This window comes from Malassezia globosa, assembly GCF_000181695.2.
Source record: "Malassezia globosa CBS 7966 chromosome Unknown mgl_sf_2.1, whole genome shotgun sequence".
In the NCBI taxonomy this organism is placed as follows: Eukaryota; Fungi; Basidiomycota; class Malasseziomycetes; order Malasseziales; family Malasseziaceae; genus Malassezia; species Malassezia globosa.
In genome coordinates this window covers 418238-439569 of record NW_001849872.1, presented here as the reverse complement: position 1 = coordinate 439569, position 21332 = coordinate 418238, and the positions used below count along the sequence as shown (strand labels likewise).

The following is a 21332-nucleotide window of genomic DNA, read 5'->3' as shown; positions in this document are numbered from 1 at the left end:
TATCGAGTGTCACATTTGTGATGTGCCTGGTGCGTGTGTCTGTCTACAAATACGACCGACACAGATGCATCCTGCACGAAAGACAACGCTACATCAAGCCACGCATGATCGTCTGCGAGTGACGCACGTACATCATCTGCATTTGCGTCTAATACCACGGGTAGCAGCGCTTCCAGGTACGTGCGTACCGGCGCAACGTCCCACTCGGCCATGTCACGCGTAGAAACGCGCCCCTCGTTCTCGTTACAACCCGCTCCCTTTAATCAAGGCCGTCGAGGGGCGGCGCAGCCACGTATTGAAACGGATTGTGACACTTGAAAGCGCCACGCGTCGTTCTACATCGTCACGTACGGACGCGCGAACGATATGCGCATAGCATCACGTGATGTGCTCGTGCCGCTCGGACGGCTGGTAGGACAGGCAAACAAGCAGCCAATTTCCTCACAGGAATAGTTGACTGCCATGCCGCGCCATCTGAACACATGAACCGCGTCCATGCTCTCTTGTAGGCAACAGGGCCATACGAAACGTGCAAAAAAAAGCGAATGAGAGAAACTTTGGAAGATAAAAAACAATACCCTATGTCTTAACGGAACATGTTTTGCAACCGGCGCTTGACTTCTTCAAGCTCCTGGCGTTGCTGATCCAACGCAGCACGCATCTGGCGGTGGCGCGCGTATAGCTCCTCTTCACTCTGCTTCAGCTTCGCCTCCTTCTCAGCGACCTTGCGCTGGAAGACAGCCTTCATATCGCTTTCCATCTTCGCCAGCTTGGCTTCATGCACGGCACGAGCCTCTGCCTGCCTCTCTGTTGGATTTGCTGTGCTAAACACTGAGTCATCCTGCGTCACACCCAGACTCAACAACTTCTTCGTCCGGTACTGTTCATAGCGCAACTGCGTCAGCTCACGCAGGTCCTCCATGTTCGAACGAATCAGCATTTGACGCAGCTTGACAAAGTCGCAGTGGTTTTCGTTGTCAACCTCAATCACACCCCATGGATACGCACGCCCGCGTACAATGCGACCATCGGCCGTCTTGACAAGATCGTTGGAGCCGACGATGGCAAATGGTAGGCGGCTCTGGATTTCTGTCACCTCCGCAATGGTCTCCTCGTCATCTTCTTCATTCACTGGCAGCTTCACAATATCAATGCCGTGGAACTCAAGATCACGAAGAATTCGCTGCTTATACTGTTGCAGTTCGTTTTCGGCCACTGTGTCAGACTTGGCAATGATAGGAATCACAGTGGCATAGCTATTCAAGCGCGTCATGAACTCCAGGTCAATCTGACGCAGTCCATGCCCCGTAGGCTGGATAAAGTACAACAGGGCATGCACACGGTTGTCCACAATCTTCGAGCGACTTGTTCGGTTTTCCTGGTCCAAGTAGGATTCGAAGCGCGCCTCGATCGTCTGCAGGATTGGGTCCCAGGCATTCTCATTGTTCACAAAGTCGCCAAACCCTGGCGTATCGATAAGGTTTAGACGGAGTCGCACCTCATTTTCCTCGATGTCCGCACTGATTGTCTCAATGCCGACAGTCTGCGTCGGCTCACGGCCCACATCACGCTCTTCACCACTCGGCACGAGATTCGTGTTAAACAATGTGTTGATGAGGGTTGACTTTCCGAGACCCGTTTCTCCTACACAAAACTGTTAGCATGCATGAATATACCAAAATAGAACATGGCGACCTCGCGACTTATTGTTATGAGGGTGAAGAAAGAAAGGCAAGGTTTCCAAAAAAAACACGTACCGACGACCATAGCCGTGAATGTAAATCCCTTGCGCACAGCAGCACGGTGCACCTGATTTGGAAGATTGGCGAAGCCCACGTAGCTCGTGAGCTTTTTGCGCGGCGTCGGCGGGCGAAGTGGCATGGCGGACGCTGAAGCCATGATAGATGGTTGTCAGCGGAGCTTCTCCATACCTGTTGTGTCCCACCCTGGTATCGCGTGTGACGCGAGCGGTACGATTCTCACGTGATGAACACGTGGTCTAAGCAGCGGAGGGAAGGCTGTGGAGGTATACCCACGGAAGAAAAACAAGCATAGCTCTGGTGTGGCGGGTGTGCGTCGCGGCCAACAGATCGGGTGACGCGCAAAATCGAAGTTTTGCTTCGTCGAGCGTCTTTGTCTTCTGGTCCTTGACAGCTGCGCTGCAGCCGCACGCATTTCGCTTGTCTCGTGCGATCTTTCCCTCGCTTTTTGGAACCAAAAAATGAAGCTAACCGCTGAACTGCTTGCGCAGTGTGACTCATCCATCAATACACTTAAAGAGCGCGAGCTGGACTTGCGTGGCTTCAAGATCCCAGCTATTGAAAACCTTGGTGCTTCGCGTGATCTAAATGATACAATTGATCTGACAGATAATGACGTGCGATATTTGGGGAATTTTCCGCGCATGCTGAGATTGCGAAATCTCACGTTTTCGAACAATCTCATCTCCCGTATCGATCCCCACATTCACAAACAATTGCCGTATCTTGAGTCGCTGGTACTTACGAACAATGCCGTGACCGATTTTCAGGAGCTCGCGCATCTTCGTCGCCTACGCTATCTGCGATATCTGTGCCTTATGGGAAACCCCATTGCACGCGACAAGCATTACCGTGAGTTTATTGTATGGTGCATGCCCCACTTGCGCGTGCTAGATTATCGACGCATTACCGAGCGTGAACGCGCCGTTGCACGCAAGGCATTTGAGTCCTCAGGAGGCCGTCTGTCTGAACTGGCTGCATCTCTTACTCGTTACAAGTCACCGGTAGTTGGGGCTGCGGCGAACGCCGCACGTGCGTTGTCATTCGATCCTGGCGCTCCTATGCCAACGGCTGGCCGACGACTGACAGCTGAAGAACGCGCGGCAATATCTGATGCCATCGATCAGAGCCAGAGTATGGAAGAGATCCGTCGCTTGGAAGAGCAACTCAAGCTTGGCTATGTGCCCACGAAGTAATTGCACTACGTACACACGCTCGTGTCTATTGCATACCCATTGTAGTTATAGATGCCATCCCATTCCTACTGTACGAATCTAATCTCGTGTGCGTGTGTGTGTCTCGATGAGCTAGCTTTTAGTCGGCTGGTCCCTCTTTATCCCAGCTGCCTTGTCGCCGTCGCTTGAGAATCTATGAGACGATAGGTCGGGGGAAAAGCGAGAGTAGATAAGGGGGAGGGGTAAGGGAGACAGCTGTTCCTCTCACGTGACTCGAAGCGCCGCGCGTCTCGATCATCAAGAAGCGGGCGACACACGCTCACACTTGCAGTGCGTGTGGGTGTGGGCGTCAAACGTGTGACGTTTGGGGGCGGTCTTGCATTTGACGCGTCATGGACGCTAAGCACAGTGTGCATGCAGACACGGCAGGAGACTGGAGTGCTGATGCATGCCGCACTGTTGCACAAGCACTCACATCGTCACTGGACTTGGGCTTGTATCGAGATGCCATTGTCGACACAATGGTATGGATGCATGTGGTGGCGGCTGACCTTGGGGAGCGCGTACGAACATGGACAGGCCGGCAATACCACCGATCACCACAACACATACTTGCCATGCTGCATAGTTTCAGCGCTATTATGCGCGAGCAGTACGAGCAACTTGAGGATCAGCAACGGTTCCGGCTCATGGGACTGGAAAAATTGCATGCCACTGTGGCTCAGGTCGAAGACATGCAAGCCCTACTATCGACGAAGCGGACAAGGCTCGAGGCTGCCAATGTTGAAGCGAACGATCGCTTGCAGCTTATGGTGCAGCAGCAACAAGCGGCTGAGACGAAGCGCGAGGCTTCGATAGCATTGCAATCAGCACTGCAGCAGCAAGAAGCAGATATGGCACAGCAACGAGCATCTGTGCTGCAAGAGCTTTCCGAAGCAGAACCGGCTCTCCTCGATGCTCAAGCGGCCGTAAGCAATATTAAGAAGCAGCATTTGAGCGAGGTGCGATCTATGACGAATCCGCCAGCGCCGGTAAAGCTGACGATGGAGTCGGTATGCATGCTACTGGGCCATCGCATTGATGGATGGAAGACGGTACAGAGTCTGATACGACGTGACGATTTCATCTCAACCGTCGTACACCTAGACACCGCGTCGATTCCGCATGCACTGCGTGAGCGCCTGCAGCGTGAGTACCTAAATCGGTCCGAGTACAATCTCGAGAGCATTCACCGTGCGAGCACGGCCTGTGGTCCGCTAGCGCGTTGGGTGCTTGCACAGGTGCATTACGCACACATCCTCGAGCGTGTTGAGCCACTGCGTGCGCAAGTACACACCCTCGAAGCACAGGCAGCTGACACACGGTTAGAAGCGTCTCGCGCGGACACGACTGTCGCAGAGCTTGAGAATAGCATTGCCGAGTACAAGCGCGAGTATGCATCATTGATCAGTGAGATTCAGGCACTCACGAATGAGCTGCAAGCCGTCGAGGCGCGTGTGGCTCGTAGTGTGCGTCTGCTGGACGGTCTGAGCTCTGAACGCGAGCGCTGGGAGCAGGGACGCCAGACTTTCGATGCCCACATGCAGACGGTTGCTGGCGACAGTCTGATGTGCGCAGCGATGGTGGCGTATGCGGGGTTTTTCGACCAGGCATGTCGCGAGGCTTTGTGGCGTGCATGGCTTGCGCGTCTTGATGCAGTGCATGTGCCTGTTCGACGAACACTTTCTTTTGCCGATACGCTCTCAACGGCAGACGAGCGGGCCGCTTGGCATGATGCGATGGGCTTGCGCAGCGATGCATTGAGCATCGACAATGCTGTGATACTACAGCGATGTACGCGAGTGCCGTTGCTCATTGACCCGTCCGGCCATGCTGTGTCGTTTGCTTCAGCTTTGTACGCATGCGCACAGCCGGCCGTCACGTCGTTCCTTGATGGTGGGTTTGTGCAGGTGTTGGAGCGTGCGCTGCGGTTTGGGACACCGCTCATTATTTCCGATGCTGAGCACTTAGATCCTGTGCTGATGCCTGTGCTGAATGCCGAAAAGCGGCGTACAGGCGGCCGAACGCTTGTTCGTGTTGGCACAGCGGACGTCGATTGGGCGCCGTCGTTCTGTCTCGTGCTTACAACCCGCTACGCGGGCGTTGTGCTGCCGCCTCATGTGTTTGCGCGCGTGCAAGTCATCAACTTTACTATGACACGCAAGAGTCTCGAAGCGCAGGCTCTCAGCAAGATCCTGCACTATGAGCGCCCAGATATTGAGGCGCAGCGAGCGGATCTTGAACGTATGCAGAACGAATTCAAACGACGTCTTTTACGCCTTGAACATGCACTCCTGACGGCCCTGAACGAGGCTCAGGGCCACATCCTCGAAGACGACCACGTCGTCAGTACACTTGAAACACTCAAAGCCGAGGCGGATGACATCTCTCGCAAAGCAGCGTCGACTGAGAGTATTGTTCGCTCTGTCGCCGAGGCGACGCATGCGTACGAACCACTAGCCAGCGCATGCAGTGCTCTGTACTTTTTGCTCGAGCACATGCAATCGTTACACGCGTTCTACGCATTCGATATGCGTCTCTTCGAGCGACTGCTTACAGACGTTTTGTCGCACCGCTCGTTTGCACAAGACACCGAATCGAGACGGCATGCCCTCTATGATACCATCTTTGTCGCTACGTACCGGCGAGCTGCTCCTGCGCTCCTGCATGCAGACCGGCTTGTGCTCGCCATCGCTCTTGCGCAGCTGTACTGCCGCGCAGGCCCGCGCGCTGGTGCTCTGGATGGTGCAGACTTTTTCTCTCTGCTTCATGGCTCGGACACAGCGACACTGCGGCTCGCAGCGCACGACGAAAAAGCTCATCCGGACGCCTGGCGTACGTGGACATCGCAAGCGACGCCAGAGCTTATCGAATCACCCTTGCCCCACGCACCCGATGACGAGATTGGTGCATCCGTTCGCCAAGCCCTGCTTCTACGCACGTATCGACCGGACCGCCTGGAGCCCGCTCTGGTCCGTCTCGTGCATCATGTCTTTGGTGCGCCACTTCTCGACATGCCGCTTCTTCCTTTGCAGGACATAGTTGAGCAGGTGTCGAGCGATACACCACTTGCTCTGTTTGGTGTGGCTGGGTATGATGCAAGTGGCACCGTCGAGTCGTGCGCGGCATCATTGAATGTGTCATGTGCCCAAGTGGCTCTTGGTTCACCAGAGGCTATGGCTCTCGCTGATCGTGCGATGGCGTCCGCAGCTCGTTCTGGCTCATGGGTCCTGGTGAAGAATGCCCATCTTGCACCTACATGGCTTGCACAGCTTCCCGCACGTCTTGCTGCTCTCTGTCCACATGAGCGGTGTCGCGTGTGTCTCACTTGCGAACTCTCGCCGTCTGTGCCGCCAGCGTTTGTACGAGCCGCTCGGATCGTGATGCACGAGCCCCCCGCCGGTTGCAAGTCCATTCTTCTCGACGCGCTGCATGCCCTGGACATGCGCGACGTATTAGGCGCACCAACCGCATCATCCGCTGCCACCCCGCCACCGCCAGAACGAGAGCGTGTCTACATGCTAGTGGCCGTGCTGCATATGATGGTGTTGGAACGCGCGCGTCACGTGCCACAGGGCTGGTCTCGTCCGTATGAGTTTTACGACACGGACCTCGACGCTGCATACACACTCGTTGACACATGCTTCGCGCACGCAGCTCAGACGAAACGCCATCTTGCGCCAGAGGAGATCCCCTGGCTTGCGTTACGGACCCTTCTCGCGCAAGATGTCTATGGCTGCCGCATGGATAGTGAGGCGGATCGAAAAATGCTCGATGCACTCCTTGCACATCTATTTACTCCAGCGGCGTTTGAAAGCGAGTTTGTCCTTGCCCCCGATCTTGTACAACCGCTATGCGCACCGGATGGCGTGCGTCGAGAGCTGTTCCGCAGCTGGGCGGCAGCCCTGCCTGAGCCACAACCTGTGTCTTGGGTTCTTTTGGCGCCTGCTGCTGAGCGTGTCACAGCTGCGCAGCATGCTATACGGGCGCTCCAGCGACTCCAAACTGTGCGGCAATGTGCTGAGCGCGAGCAGGATATTGTGATTGAACACGCATCGCTAGACCAGGTGCCGCAGCCGAGTGTGCCGGCGATGACGACCGAGCTCGCTGCATTCGTCGACACATATTTAGCCAAACTGCCTTCCGTGTTGGCTGGGCCTACAGCTGGATCTGCCGAGTTTGGCGCCGAGGCCGATGATCCATTGGGCCGTTTCTGGGCTCGTGAGCGACGCACAGCCTTCGAGTTTGGCTCTCTTGTCCGTGCAGACCTCGTGAGGGTGTCCGACATCCTCGCTCAGCGTGCGCCGCGGACGAGTCCCATGGCGGCGCTCATCGCCTTGCTGGAACAGGGTGATGTGCCTGTGTCATGGCGCCGTGGATCTAGTGTTCCTCTTGGCAGCACATTGCGTGCATGGCTCGATGATCTGTGTGCACGTGTGCATCATGCGACGCTCCCCATTCATGAGCGTGTAGAACTGGGCCAACTTTGGTCCCCCTCGGCCTACCTTACCGCCGCAAGGCAAATGACGACGCGCGAGACTCACGCGAGTCTTGAGCAGCTTGAATTGCATTGGGTCTTGGACTCTGGCAGTGCCCCGCCACACTCGTTGAAAGACGCAGCGTGGTGGCCCATTGGATCGTTGTGGCTCGATGGCGGCGTGTGGAAAGACGGATGTCTGCATCTCAACGATGGGGCCTCGACGAGCGTTTCACTCAATGCACTTTTATGGACGTGTCGCAAGGAAGCCGACTCGCCGCCACAGAGCTCTGAGCCATTCCCGCAACTCAGCGTGCCTGTTTTCCTCGATGCACAGCGACAACATTTCCTCTGCCATGCGCATATACCCATCGCGAAGGATGCATCGATGGAGCTCGCAGTTTTGCATGCCGTGGCCATCCGCCTCACATAGCGTCCCACGTCATCATTACGCCTCGATTCATCCATGTACGTTTGGCCTGTGCGAGTGTCACATCCGAGGTTTCGTGCCAAAGAGCCTCGGGCGTGTGCCAGCGCATACAGTGTAAAGCGGGCCAACTACCAGCTGCCAGTGAGTGTGCCAAGATCGGATCGCCAAGCACGTCCAATGTCTCCGCGCTTTCCCACATCGAGAAAACCGCCAGTTTCTCGACCAGCGATGGAGGCATCTCTGGTGCACACAAGTGCATCAATACGTGGCGCGGCTTTGCTGTAATCTGTAAACGCCCTGCATGTGTCTCACACATGGCTCTCGCTGACGCACTGTCTATGAACATCGATGCGACGCGGGTTGTGCTCACCAGCACCTGCTCCAAAGCCAGTGGTGGTGCAAATGTGCACATACGTATCGATAGGTGCTCAATGTACTGCGCGAGTGCGGGGCACAGCACTATCAAAGTATATCGTAGGCGATTGAATGATGTCGGCGAGTGTAAAAAGAGAGTATGATAGGCATGTGGAAGCACTCGGCGCCGAGTTTCTTTTGACAAAAGAAGGATTCGCCATAATCCGCGGTGCGGATATGGGTCCTGCTCATCGACAACGCGAGCCATATGTATGAGAATGCGCCATTGTAACTCACGAGGAACGCGATGAGTGCCTCGTTCTAGCGCTTTCAAGTCGCATTGACTCGCTTTTTCCGCCGAGCTCCTTCGCATGATTGCGAGCGCAACGGGCAGCAGAATTATGCAAGCAAACGCACATCCGTGAATTACAACCACGAAATTTATGACCGAGTCAGTTCCCATGATGCAGCTCGGCGGCTTGCCACACTCAGACTGAGCCGTGCGCAATACCAGCAAGCACAGCCAACTCCCTGGGATGAAACAAGCATACAGGCTCATTTAGTTTGGCTGAAGCCTCGCACGGATCTCATGCACGTGACGATCATCGGTGAGTAGGTGTACAACAGAGGGGCGGCTGATCCACAAGCAAACGGACTGGGACGAACCACGCTAACATCTAGCGTCATAATCTATCGACAAAGAAGAAAAATACCAAATGTATCGACATGACAAGTGAAAGTACAAGATACACATGACACACTATAAATACGGAATTAAGTAGAAACATTAGGTCTTAGGATGCCACTGCGTGCGCAGCCTCGGAAACATGATCTTGCTGCGTGGAATTGGTAGGGTCGTTGTCATTGGTAGTCATCGTCGTAGACGCACTAGCCGACTCCGTTTCCAGAGCTTGGGAGGGCGAGTCTGTCGTATCGCCATTCGTAGCTGACGGCGTCTCGGCTTGGGCCTTTTGAGCTGCGAGTTCTTCGTCACGTTTGCGGATTTCCTCGGTTGTAAGGAAGCGGCCACCGGGACCTCGTGGACGTCGCATCGCATGTTTGTGTCGCGATTCATGAAGGTATGGTTTCTTAGCCTCCTCATCCAGTGCGAGGAGGCCAGACACCCACTCCTCGCTGATTTCGGCGGTGCCGCCGTTCTTCTCTTCTTCTCGTTGCTTGATTGCAAGCATGAACATGTGGCGGCGTTTCTCCTCCATGCGAGCACGAGCCATGCGTCGTTTCAGGATTCGCTGGTATTGCTTTGCGTTCACATACAGCGGTTCTTCGTCAGTACTAGGCCCTTGTGACCTGATCGGAGCAAGGCCTTTGGGCGCATCCAGGGCTTGCTGAGGCGTTGCAAGGCCAGGCATATCAATCCGTAGTCCCGTGCTTGGCTGCGTCAATCCCTGCTGGTAATAGGCTGATGGATCAATCGAGAATGTCTGTGGCCGTTGCGGCGCATCGTCTGGACCGAGTATCCACGAGGTCAAATCATTGCTGGGGGCACCTGGGTTTTCCTGCGGATCCGACAAAAGATCTGGAAACCCATCTGTGTGCGGAACGCCATCCAAGTCTCGCCGCGTAGGTATGCCACGCGAAGGAAGACGTGGGCGTCCCGGACCCGGCGGAGGCCCTGCGCTGACGCCTGGGCTTGGTCCAGGCACAGGACCGGCTCCTGCGCGACGGAAGCGACTCTGGATATCAAGACCATCATTGAACGGCACCGGGCTCATCCGTTGCCGTTTCTGCATGGGACGCGGCACGCGAGCAGCATCTGACTCCATCATCATGTGACGATGCGACGTTGGATCTGTCGGTCTGTACATGCTGGCTGGGAATGTGCGTGCACTGCCCGGCATAGGTGGAATACCACTCGATAATGAACCAGGATAACCATGATTAGCAGGGTGTAGGACATCTGCCTCCTCGTGCGGTTGCACATCATGAGCGCTGGGCGGCGGCCCCGGTCGCGAAGGCGCGCCCCATCCAGACATACTGGGCGGCGGTCCACGCACTGGGAGACCACTGGACGATAATGCACCACCAGCAGCGCCTGTATGATCATATGAGTTGACGTCGGGCACGTCAAGAGGAACGCCAAAAGACCCAGACGCCTGCTGGATATAAAACGCATCTAACGGCGGCGGTGCACCCGGGCCCATCTCATTACCCTCGGCAGATGCTTGCTGATTTAGGTAGGGCACAAGGTGGCTGTTGGCATAAGAATCACCGGGTTGCTGCCGAGTAGGTGGGGGACTTGTCTGCGACGGATGTCCGCCAAAGTACGCGGTGTGCGGACTCTGAACAAGGGGTTAGTTCTTTCTATTCACCCAACACGAGAAAGGGTTGTTGAATCTCATAAACTCGCTCATGTGAAATCCACACGCACCTGTGTATAGTACAAAGGGTTAGACTCTCCCTGACGACCAAGGCCAGGTCCCAAAATAGGCCCAAGTTGGAAGCTGGATCCGAGTCCTGGCGTTGAGCCAAGCGCGTTGCTGCCTGACCCTTCAGACATGTTTCAACGTGGGGGAAAAAGCGTAGACAAAGTAAAAGGAGTTGCGCGTGGGGAGGGGTAGAAAGGCCGTTCGTTTCACGCGCGTTTCTACAACACCCACCCGTAGATGAATGGCTCCCAGGGACGTGTTCCTCGTGTACTGCAGAACAGGTTCCTCAAACGAGCGCCCCTCTCGCAGCGTTCGTTTCCCGCGATACGATTGATCCATATCTCGCCGCTTACGTGTAAATCACGTGATACTGTGCATGAGCCGAGACATGGGTGTCGGTGGGGTGAGACGAGCGAATGTGGAGGTATGGCGACTGCCGTTGTTGCGCGAGTGACCGAAAGCGGAGGAGAGTCGCCCAGGCATTGCGCGTGACGCAGGAAGCAAATACAAAGAGTACAGGAAGTATGGGAGACGAGCATGACAGAATGCACGGGTGTCGGTCATCTAAGCATGAGCGGCGTTGTATTTCTGCACGACGCCTGAGATCTGACGGAATAGCCACAGACGTGTGCTTTCTTCCGGAATGGTGAGATAGGGGCCGAGAACCCCACCGCGGAGTACGAGCGAAATGCCATTGCTTTCGAGCGAGATTGTGCTCAGATCGGACCACACGAACTTCCCAGAGTGCCTTTAGATGTGCCGTGCGCACGTACAGGATGCGTGTCTCCGTGAGCATGATGGTCGCACCGCCATGAGGACCAGGAGTATTGATGTGGGCGACGTATTCATCACGCACGAGGCGGCCGGCATCCATGGTCTGCAGCCACATCTGACCGAGAGCCTCGCGTTCTGAAAATGGACGCACCACGTGGTCACTAGCGATGAAACGGGGGAGTCGTACCCGATCGATGCTGTTTTGCTCAAATACGAGCGTCGTGTTGCGCAGGCCCTCGGTGATGCTGCTGGCCATGTCAAAGGCACCGGCGGCAGGCTTTGTCAGGGCGCCGACCAGACCACGCCCGAGGCCCTGCATAAAGCCAGACGCGCCGCCATCTTCCGCGCCTTCGAGTGGGCGGAGGGCAAGGCCTTCGATGCCACTGGCGACACTCGTCAGAAACGAGTTGGCGCCGGTGGCGATGCCATAGAAAGCATGCTTCGGCTTGTTGCGGAAGCGCTTAGCACGCCAGCGGGACTGGAAGTCGCGGTCCATCGTGACGGCAGCTAAGCCCTTGCTGATGGAGCCTGTGAGCTTCGAGACACTGTCTGAGACGCCAAAGACGGTCTTCTTGACGAAATTGCTAGCGCCGCGGGCGATGCCGAAGCCGAGCTCTCGATTGCCGTGCATGATCAGACCATAGTACGGCTCGTAGAACATGTCGGCGACACCGGAACTAACGTTGTTGAACAGACCGACCGGGTTGCCAAGAAAGTCGGCCGATCCAAGGATGCGGTGCACTTGGAACAAGACACCTTGGCCGTAGTGGTACGCGACACGATTGAGCAGGACGTCTTTGGATAAACGGACATTTTCGATCACAAGAGCGTTCAGTCTCACGGGGGGCTTCGTTGACGTTGCCCAGCACCATCGTAAGCATGTTGAAGATGTAGAAGAAGAGAGTGCGAGAGCTCTCCGTCTCGTCTGCCTCGTCGTGATCTGTCGACATGAAAGAGAGATTGAGTGCAATTGGTTGCAGGTGAAGGATCTCAATGTACACCTGCTGGCTGCTGGTGGCCTGCGTGGGGGGCTCGGGGATCGTGTCGGGATACTCAATGTACACCGTCTCATCAAACTCCTTCTCGGCACGCACGCTACTCGCACGCACAAAGTCATATACGGCAAAGAGGAAGTCTTCGTCGATCTCGGTCGTGAGCTCTTGGAGCAGCACGGAGGCATATTTGATGTGCTGGACACCGTGAGACTCGTCCTTCTTACGGATCACCGACGCCTGGAGCGTTGGGTGCACGTCGAGTTCTTTGCCGTCTTTCGGCACGACAGTGTGGATACAGTACAATTGGGAAGATGCCGTGGAGTGTCTGATTATCGATCTGAATCCACTTGCAGATGACGTTGACGGCGGTCGTCACCTGGGACTCTGAGTAGCTCAGCTCAAGACCACGGAAGGTCATGTAGGCAATTTCGCGCACATTGCTCGAGATCAGCGATATGCCCAAGCCGGTGAGCTCGATGTTGAAGGCGAAGAGAATGGATGTATCGATGTCGACGGCCTTGAAGCGAATGTCGCCGCCAGGGATGCCGTGGCCGGCATTCGCAGCGGCGACGGTGCCGACACCGGGGGCAGCACCGGCATCGCGCAGCAGTTTAAAGTTGCTCTTGGACTCGGTGTAGTCGGAGATGACAAGAGTCTGGGTCGTTTCGTCAGCGCGCACATCGAGAGAGACGACGCCCGCGGACAGGTTGTCGCGAGCCGCAAACTTGAACGGGAGAAGCGAGCCGATCTCCAGGATGTTGATGACGCGCTCGCTGCCATTGATCTGGAGGCGGATGTACTTGTCGGGATCGGCCGGGTAGTCCCAAGCATACTTCATCTTGCTGCGAGGCTTGAGTACGTACCGTTTGGGATTAGTATCGCGTGTGCTGCGTTGCGACTCTGTTGGCGAGGCGGTCTGCATGAACACGACCGTGTGTTGCGTCTCGTTGCGCAAGAGGAATGGCCACGCACCGGAGCTGGGCATCAAGCGCACAAACACCGTCGGACCATGGACCTGCACATCCACTTGGACGAGTTGCTGTGGCTCGTTGTGCTGGATTAGACGCAGGTACACGAAGCCGATGTTGTCGATGCTGAAGGGCGCTGTCCATTCGGATGCCGCGTCATGGTAGGCAATGGTGGCATGCTTATTGGATGCCACGTGCAGCCAATGGAGCGGTACACGATCACCGGCGTCGATCAAGATCGGATCGCCGCCCTGGGACTCGGCGAGGCGCACGGCGAACGGCAGCAGGTTGTGGATGAGGTAGCGTGGCGCGAGCTTAACGACCTTGCTGAGCTTGAACTTGGCGAGACCGTCCTCGATGTCGAGACCGAGCTGCAGCTCGAGGTCGCCATTTACAGAGGGGATCGCGACGCCGACCTCTGAGCCGATCACGTCGAACGAGAGTGGCTTGGACCAGCTGGAGTCGGTCGTGCGAAGCATGAAGCGGTTGTTGCTCTCGCGCAGGCGTGAGAGAAGGAAGGGCTTGCTGTGCTCTGACGCATCGTAGTCCTTTTCATGCAAGTCTTGGCCGGCAACTATCTTGGAGTGGCCAGCCCACGGACGCGACTTGATCGTGACGGGCAGCTGGCTCAAGTTCAGGAAGATGTATGGCGCATAAATCTGGACCTTGAAGGCCCCGCCAGAGTCGGGGTAGGTGTGGTAGTGAAGGCGGAGCTCGAGCTTCAGGTTCGACTCGTCCGCGAGTGAGAGGGTGCTCTCGACCTGGAAGTCGTCTGGATTGTCGGACGCAATGATCGCAAACTCACTGGGCGAGTAGACGGAGTCCTCCAGCTCGACACTCAGGAGGAGCAAGTGCTGCAATGCCACGACATGCACGGGTGAGACGCCGCCTCTGCGAAGGAAGCCCGACCAGTTCAGGTTCAGGTTCTTGTCGAACAGGCGGTAGTGGATGTCGTACGGCAGGACGTTTTCAATCTCGACGGGCGCGCGAATAGCGAGTGTCACTCGCGGATAGTTTCGACGCGACATGGTTTGCGCGTCATGGATCGCGAATGCCTGGAACTGGAAGGGCGCCTCGCGTTCATCGAGCGCCGGGCAGACGAACGTATGTGACGCTGTGGCAAGCAGATCTTGCCAGCCGACGGACTCGTTCGACCATGCGTAGCCGAGGCCTGGATCCGGCCGCACCTTGATGCGCCGGTCGTACGCGTCGCAGATCGGCAGCGCGGAGTATGTCTCCGGCTCGATGCGCAGGATGGATGACGTGACCTGCCCTTGCTCGTCAAGCAAGCCCACCTCGAAGGGAATGAGCGCGCGGTTGTCGATGCGGAACGTGGACTGGAATGTGATGACCTTGATGTTGTTCACCAACTTGACCTCACACAGGAGGCGGTGGCTGACCCGGTTCAGCTTGGGTCGCAGCGTCATGACGTATTCGCCCTCTCGGTCGACGGCAATGTGCCGCACACGCTCCCAGGGCATGTCGTCTACGTGCACGGCGAGGCGGTTGTAGGTGGCCTCGGTCGTCTGTTCGCGGATCGTGCGCCAGTCGCTGAATGTCCAAGGCATGTCGTGACCGTCATCCAAGTGATGGGGCGCATTGCGTGCCGTGCCGGACGACGACGATGCCGACGATGTCGTGGATCCGTACGGCGTCTCGGACCAGATCGTCAGCCGATAGCCTGTACGGTTGCGGATACGGAAGGGAGCCATGTGACGGGCTTCTTCTTTCAAGCGGTTGTCTTGGTCCAGGTACATGAACATGTTGGTCGTCGTATCGATGAGCTGCGCCGCGATGTTGACTTCCAGCCGCTTCCCGGACGAGATCGTGAACGTGCTGCTTTCTGGTGCGAGGTTCCTCTCGTACCGAAGCGACACAGTCCACGGCTCCACGAGCGGCTCCCAGTTGGATGTGGCGAGGTTGAAGTTGTTCAAGCCCAAGTCCAGCTCCGTGCTCATGCGCATGTCAGCGGACCAGTCGTTCAGCAGGAGCTTGAATGGACTCACGTCGAGATCCAGCACCGGCAGCATGTGCAGCTCGCTGATAAGAATGCACTGCAGGCCTGCGCCTCGCACTGTGAGCTCCTCTCGCGAGAACAGCACTTGGCCGTCGTCCTCAAACGCATCGGCCAGCTTGTTCAGTACGGACGGCGTGGGTCCTTTCCGAGCCGGTTCCGTCCGCTTGGGCGCCGGCTTGGCCGCGGCCGCTTTCGTTGAGGTCAACGAGGTGCTGTCGACGTCCGTATCGGGCTTGGACAGGGCCATGGCATTGCTAACGACGCTCACGAGCAACTCAATGTCCGAGCGTGTGAGTCGCACATATAGGCGACCCATGTCGATCTCGACGCTGGTAATCTTGCCCGATGGCGTCATGCGTGAGTCCATCGACAACGACACATCGAGGTTGCTCAGCAGGCGCTGCCGGTCATTCGGCGAATTCATCCGCCACACAAACATGCCCAGCTGCGTCAGCGAGAGCGCCAGGATCGTTTGCTGCGACAAGACGACCTGGCGCATCTGGAGCACAATGGCCTCCGAGTCGGGGCGTGTCGGTGACGATAACAAGATGATGCGCGGCTCCACCACATTTACGCGGAACGACGTCCCAGGTGCTGCGGACGCCGACGATGAAGCAGCGGCTGCCGTGGTGTTCGCGGTGGCTGTTGAGGTCGATGTCGATGGCGCCTGCGGCATGGTGTCCATGTTAATCGCGTGTGGCGCCCGCGTCGCACGCATGGACGCGGCCGTGGCCGGTAGGCCTCGCCGCACACTCTTCACAGTGCTGCCGGCCATAGCGGCTTTCGGCTTGGAGTCGGTGCTCTCTGGCTCATCGTCAAGTCCCGATGACACAAACGCGACGAGCGCAAAGAGTGGATCTAACGAGAAAATCAGCTTCGGACTGTCGACGGTGACGACGACAAGTGCATGGCACTCTGGGGGCGGCGACACTGTGTAGTTGAGCATAAACTGCTGCATGTCTTTGGTCGAGATGGCTGGGAAGATTTCGCGGAAGTGTGTATCGCGCGATTTGCGCGTATCGGTGACAGAGAACGTGCGCACATCCACTTCAACCTCCATGCCCGTCTCTGGGTGCTGGTGCATCTTGAGCACGGTGTCTTCGATCGTAAAGCAGAACAAGCTCGCCTGTTCCAGCGAGTCCACGTGGATGGCCGTCTCGTCATACAGGTCGAGCCGCACCTTGTTGAGCGAAAACTGGCCCACCAACTTGCGGAGGGGTCCTGCCTCCGCGGGCGTCTGAGCTTCGACCGTCTCAAGGGCTCGAGCAGCATCTTCCTCGGGCACAATGTCCGTCGGCAGTACGTCTGTGTCGTCGGGCATCGACAGCGCCGACAGGCTGCGCACAAGGGCGAATGCCAGAATATACTGTCGTTGCGTCAGCTTCACGTTGATATCGGTCATTTGCGCCGAGAGCTCCAGCGTGTCCTGCGACGGCTTGGCTGGTGCTGTGGGTGCTTGGGCCGCAGCACCTCGCGCCATCGGCGCACGCTCGGTGATCTTGAAGGCAATGTCAACATCTTCGAGCAATGTGAGCTCATGCACGCCGTCATACTCCTCGGTTTCCATGCATGTCATCAGCCGGATCTGCCGCAGACCCGCGTGAAGCACAGACTCTGTCGTATCGTCTTTCGCCGCAAAGGTGTTGTGCACATACAGCTCGCCCAGGTAGCCTGTCATCTGGTCGTTCGTGCGCAGGTCATGTGGCATCACGACGATCGGTGTCTTGACCAACACATCGTACCGTGTGAGGCTATGACTCGCCTGTAGCTGCGATGCTTGTGCCGACGCGGCATCCTTGGCTGCATCGTACACGGCCTTCATCTTCGCAAACTTGGCAAAGTATGCAAGTAGATCCGCGTACGGTTCTGGCACAAAGATCAGTTTCAGCGTGTTGCACCGCAGCCAGATAGACGTGTCGTAGCCGGGGTATTGTGCATCGTGTGGACAGAAGGTCTCGAGCGCAAAGTCTACCAGTTCGTTGCCTTCGATCGACAAGAGCTTGGCGAACGATGGATCGGCCCGCTCCCGCTGTCGTTCATCAAGGAGAGACAGCGACCCGACGCGAGCTGCGACTCGCATTGTATTCGCACGCAGCAAAAGGGCGATATCGGCTGTTGAGAAGGTAAGTGTCGAAAGAAGTGCACCGTCGTCGTTCAGTCGCAGCAGGATGGACGACAGCTTGATGCGGATGCGTGTTTTGGATGTCGATGCCGGCGACGATGTATCGTCTGCCGCATAGTGCGAAGCCTTGGCGGGCCCGCCCGCCACAGCCACGTCGCCAGGCACTTTGACTGGCTGCGACTTGGATCGCGGCTGCGATTGCGGCAGAGAGAGCCGTCGCGCAGGAACAGGCGAGCCGATCGCTGTTTGCGGCGTCTTGACCAAGCGACACATCGTCGTCGTCCATTTTCGTTGGGTCGTCTGCTTCATCGCTATCGTCATTCTGCTCGTCCAAGCCGTTCACAAACGTCTGCAAGATCCAGTCATATACTGTGAGCACTGTCACGCGCGTAATCATCAAGTTGATGGTCGAAAGGTTGACGTTCAACGAGCTTTCGACGCCATCATACCGTTCGTGGAAGTCAGGTGCCGTCGGGCTGACATGCGTGTATTGTACAAATATGAGATCATGAGCATCAGCTTCCGGCTTCTCTGCACGGCCTGTGGTTGACTCCAGCGGCCGCGAGGTGATCATATGGCGGAACATGGGCGCCTGTTCCACGACGCAGTCGACCAAGTCTAGCGAACCAAGATGCACATCGACCTGCAGCTTGTGCTTCGTCACATATACTCCAAGACGGAAGTGCTGGAATACGGCCTCCGCTAGCAGTTGGTCCTCTTTCGTAGTGGCCCCGGATTTGCTCACCGTGCCTGACACTTCGTCCACGACCAGATCAAACTCAAACGTCTTTTGCTGCGCGGTCAAGAGCTCCGAGGAGTCGGTGATCTGTGACTCTTCATATGTCTCGGCATCGTGCTCTGAGCGTGAGTCGTCACTCGACGCACTAGAATCGTCGTCCGTGAGAAGCAACTGATCTGCATCGCCGCGCATCTGCTCAGCAAGGCGCTCACGACGTGCCTGCAAAGGGTTGAAGACCTGAGTCGCAGCACGCGTCGCAGTCTGTCCAGACGGGGCTGCGTCCGATGGCACTCGAAGCATGTCTGGTGGCGCCGCTTCGGATACCTCGCCCAGCAGTCGCGCCGACTCTTGCGGCACAAACACGAATGCGGTCGCTTCAGACCTGGACGTCGAGGACGACTCTGTGCTTGGAATGGCCACTTGAATCAGCTGCAGAAGCGCGCGGTATTTGTTGTCGGAGAAGTGCACACGCAAACTTGGTAGCGTGCCCGTGACCTTGAACTTGGTCAAGTTCGGCGCGCGCGGCAAGATGGAGTTGTGCAGTGTAAATGAGAGGTTGATGCGCTCGAGCAAATGAAGTTCGCGTTCATCTCGCATTTGCAAACTGTGCATGCACGCTTCGTACCCATCGCCAAGCACGAGCTGGACATCGTCGAGTTTAAGGATGTAGCGGTCGTACATGAGCTCTTCTAGCTGCCGGAAGTCTTCCTCCGTGTACTGCCGGAAGTGCTTCGCACGGATCATGTCCATGGTCTGGGGCTCGGCCAGAAGCGATCGCATCGCGAGATGCCCTGCATCCAGCATCAGAAGCCGACCATCGCGGGTCGTCACGTCTTCTGGGATCACCCAAATGGGCGACTGAATGTCCAGCACCAGATCGATCGTCTTGTGGTTCTCAAGCGCATTCTCGAGCCCCGCCCGTGTCTCGCGCCGAAGTCCCTCGAGTGTCGAGCTCGCCACATCTAACAGAGCGCCAATCAGCTCCAGCTCCGACTCTGGCGGCTTGAAAAAGTGCATGATTGACTCCAAGTACGACGCGTGGTACACAATCTCAAGCGACCGCGTGCGTAATTGCAGCGCGTTATCCGCACGTCCATCCAGTGGATTGTGCTCGAAGCGCATGTACAGCAGCGGCATCGACGAGTCATCATCGTCTCCCCGGTCTTTGACACGCACAATCTCACGGAACTGACTCTCGTCATTCGTCCCATCTTCTACACGCAGCGCGCCCAGCGTCACAGACGTGTCAAAATTGTGTGGCCGCTGACTCATTTCTCCCTGGAGATTGTCAAACATCAGCGACATGACCGGCTGTCCAGCCCTGTGATCTTTTAGCGCCAACAAGCCGCGGTTCAGCTTCGCCGTCACATGCAGGTTGACCACGTCAGGCGGCAATTCTTCAAATGGCGCACGCAGCGACTGGCCTGTCTTCTCGTCCCATTCAATCGCATCAAACAGCTCCTTTCGCTGCGCCTTGTTTAAAACGGGCGACGCATCCTTCGCATCGCTCGCGCCTGAGCCCCACATCCATCCGAGCCATCCACGCGACGACGACGCCGGCTTCGGTGGCGCATGCAGCGCTTCAGCGTCTTGGGCCGCTTCCAGCCGCTCCTTCCGAAGTTGCCGACGCGCTATCGAGCGGAAGAATCGGATGTCTCGCAGATCCAGCTTGTTCTCCAACTCTCGTAGACGGCCAGTGGTTGGGATCAGTTGCCCCTCGGCCGTCTGTTGTTCAGCAAGCTCCTTCTCTTTAAAGAGCAAAACATACTCGCGGCGAAGATCACGGCGCTCCCGCATATACTCCCACGTCCACACGCGTCGGCGCTGATGCATTTCGTTTACAATCGCACGCGCAGCAAACCGGAACATTGCGAGGGGCCGATTCGTCTCAAGCTCCTCCGCTGTGGGCCGGAAGGACTGGTACTGCGCCTGCCGCGCATAAAAACTGAACAGGTTCAGCATGCTCAGGGCATCACTGTATTGCTCGTCACTTAGCGTCAAGCCAATCTGATCAAAAACAAGCTGTGCGTCCATTTTTGCATGCTCCTTTGTCGCCCGACGCCGCATCACAAACTTGCCCACGCCAGACACTGGTTGCAGCACATATTGGTGCTCAGGCACGTGGTCTTTCGACGCAATCAGCTCATTCAACTTCTGCTGGAGATCTTCCGAGGATATCGTAGTCAGGAACTCGGTGCCAGCATCCCAGTAGATGCTTAGAGAGTCCAGACGCGCCAGTTTGTGGATCCCTGACGCAGAGTTGTGCACGAACGTGGGCTCCCAATTGCCATCAGTAGACACAGCCGACAGTTCGGCGAGTGTGATACCAAGTGAAAACGGGTGCTCCGGCGACGAGAGCGCATCTTCGTATCGTATATGAATGTTTCGCACCGTCACTTGCACGTTATCAACAATGCGCGTAAAGAGTGAGCTCATGAATGACTCTGTCTTTTGTGCATCTTCTTCAGTCTTCTCCAAAGCACCTGAATACAGAAGTTCAGACTGAATGAGCTTCTGTTGCTTAAGAGCCTGCTGTCGCTCGTCCTCCTCCGCCTCATCCACCGGCACAGACGCATCGCGTGGTACCGCTAAGAGCGACACATTCTCAATGAGCATCCGGACGGACTTTCCCTTTATGTTGGACCATGGAATAGTGAGGGTAAGCTGGCCCAAGTACCCTTCTTTTACGTCAATAGGCAAACGCAGCTTATCCAGCGCAGAGCGCTTCAAGCGCAGGTTTCGCAGCTTTACGTCACCACTCCATATCGCGACATTGAGCTGGTTCGTATTCAATCCATCCACATAGGATGCGAGGAATCGATTGAGTACGGACGCTAGGACGCCCTCCAGCATCGTGGTGGCGTAAAGCTACACAGGAAAGCCGTCATTGGCATTCCTCTTTAGCTCACTTGTCCTGTATAATGCGCACACTGCATTTGATTCGTTCTGTCTCGTCAATGCACAGACGTCGTTTCTCCACACGGGTTATTCTCTGTCATGTACGACAACTCACACACATCGTTTGGCTCGCTCGTATCTACATAAGCAAAACAAGCGCGTAAGCCACTTGCGATAAAATAGCTGAGCGACAAAGC

At 56.6% G+C, this 21332-nt stretch overlaps 7 protein-coding genes across 7 annotated transcripts; 2 read left to right on the top strand and 5 right to left on the bottom strand.

Moving 5' to 3' along the window:
* Nucleotides 1–586: 586 nt before the first annotated feature.
* Nucleotides 587–1273, bottom strand: MGL_1034 (uncharacterized protein; the record flags this gene model as incomplete). The annotated part of the gene is made up of 1 exon (XM_001731714.1): nucleotides 587–1273. One exon carries the CDS (start codon nucleotides 1271–1273, stop codon nucleotides 587–589), a length of 687 nt encoding a protein of 228 aa, XP_001731766.1.
* A 948-nt stretch (nucleotides 1274–2221) lies between these two features.
* On the top strand, nucleotides 2222–2956 carry MGL_1033 (uncharacterized protein; the record flags this gene model as incomplete). Its single annotated transcript, XM_001731713.1, has 1 exon — nucleotides 2222–2956. The coding sequence occupies one exon, from the start codon at nucleotides 2222–2224 to the stop codon at nucleotides 2954–2956; it is 735 nt and encodes a 244-aa protein (XP_001731765.1).
* Nucleotides 2957–3327: 371 nt separating this feature from the next.
* On the top strand, nucleotides 3328–7884 carry MGL_1032 (uncharacterized protein; the record flags this gene model as incomplete). Its single annotated transcript, XM_001731712.1, has 1 exon — nucleotides 3328–7884. One exon carries the CDS (start codon nucleotides 3328–3330, stop codon nucleotides 7882–7884), a length of 4557 nt encoding a protein of 1518 aa, XP_001731764.1.
* Nucleotides 7885–9029: 1145 nt separating this feature from the next.
* MGL_1031 (uncharacterized protein) lies at nucleotides 9030–10397 on the bottom strand (the record flags this gene model as incomplete). Its single annotated transcript, XM_001731711.1, has 1 exon — nucleotides 9030–10397. One exon carries the CDS (start codon nucleotides 10395–10397, stop codon nucleotides 9030–9032), a length of 1368 nt encoding a protein of 455 aa, XP_001731763.1.
* A 574-nt stretch (nucleotides 10398–10971) lies between these two features.
* MGL_1030 (uncharacterized protein) lies at nucleotides 10972–12057 on the bottom strand (the record flags this gene model as incomplete). The annotated part of the gene is made up of 1 exon (XM_001731710.1): nucleotides 10972–12057. The coding sequence occupies one exon, from the start codon at nucleotides 12055–12057 to the stop codon at nucleotides 10972–10974; it is 1086 nt and encodes a 361-aa protein (XP_001731762.1).
* A 554-nt stretch (nucleotides 12058–12611) lies between these two features.
* MGL_1029 (uncharacterized protein) lies at nucleotides 12612–17771 on the bottom strand (the record flags this gene model as incomplete). Its single annotated transcript, XM_001731709.1, has 1 exon — nucleotides 12612–17771. The coding sequence occupies one exon, from the start codon at nucleotides 17769–17771 to the stop codon at nucleotides 12612–12614; it is 5160 nt and encodes a 1719-aa protein (XP_001731761.1).
* A 66-nt stretch (nucleotides 17772–17837) lies between these two features.
* On the bottom strand, nucleotides 17838–21090 carry MGL_1028 (uncharacterized protein; the record flags this gene model as incomplete). The annotated part of the gene is made up of 2 exons (XM_001731708.1): nucleotides 17838–17847; nucleotides 17948–21090. 2 exons carry the CDS (start codon nucleotides 21088–21090, stop codon nucleotides 17838–17840), a joined length of 3153 nt encoding a protein of 1050 aa, XP_001731760.1.
* Nucleotides 21091–21332: the final 242 nt, after the last annotated feature.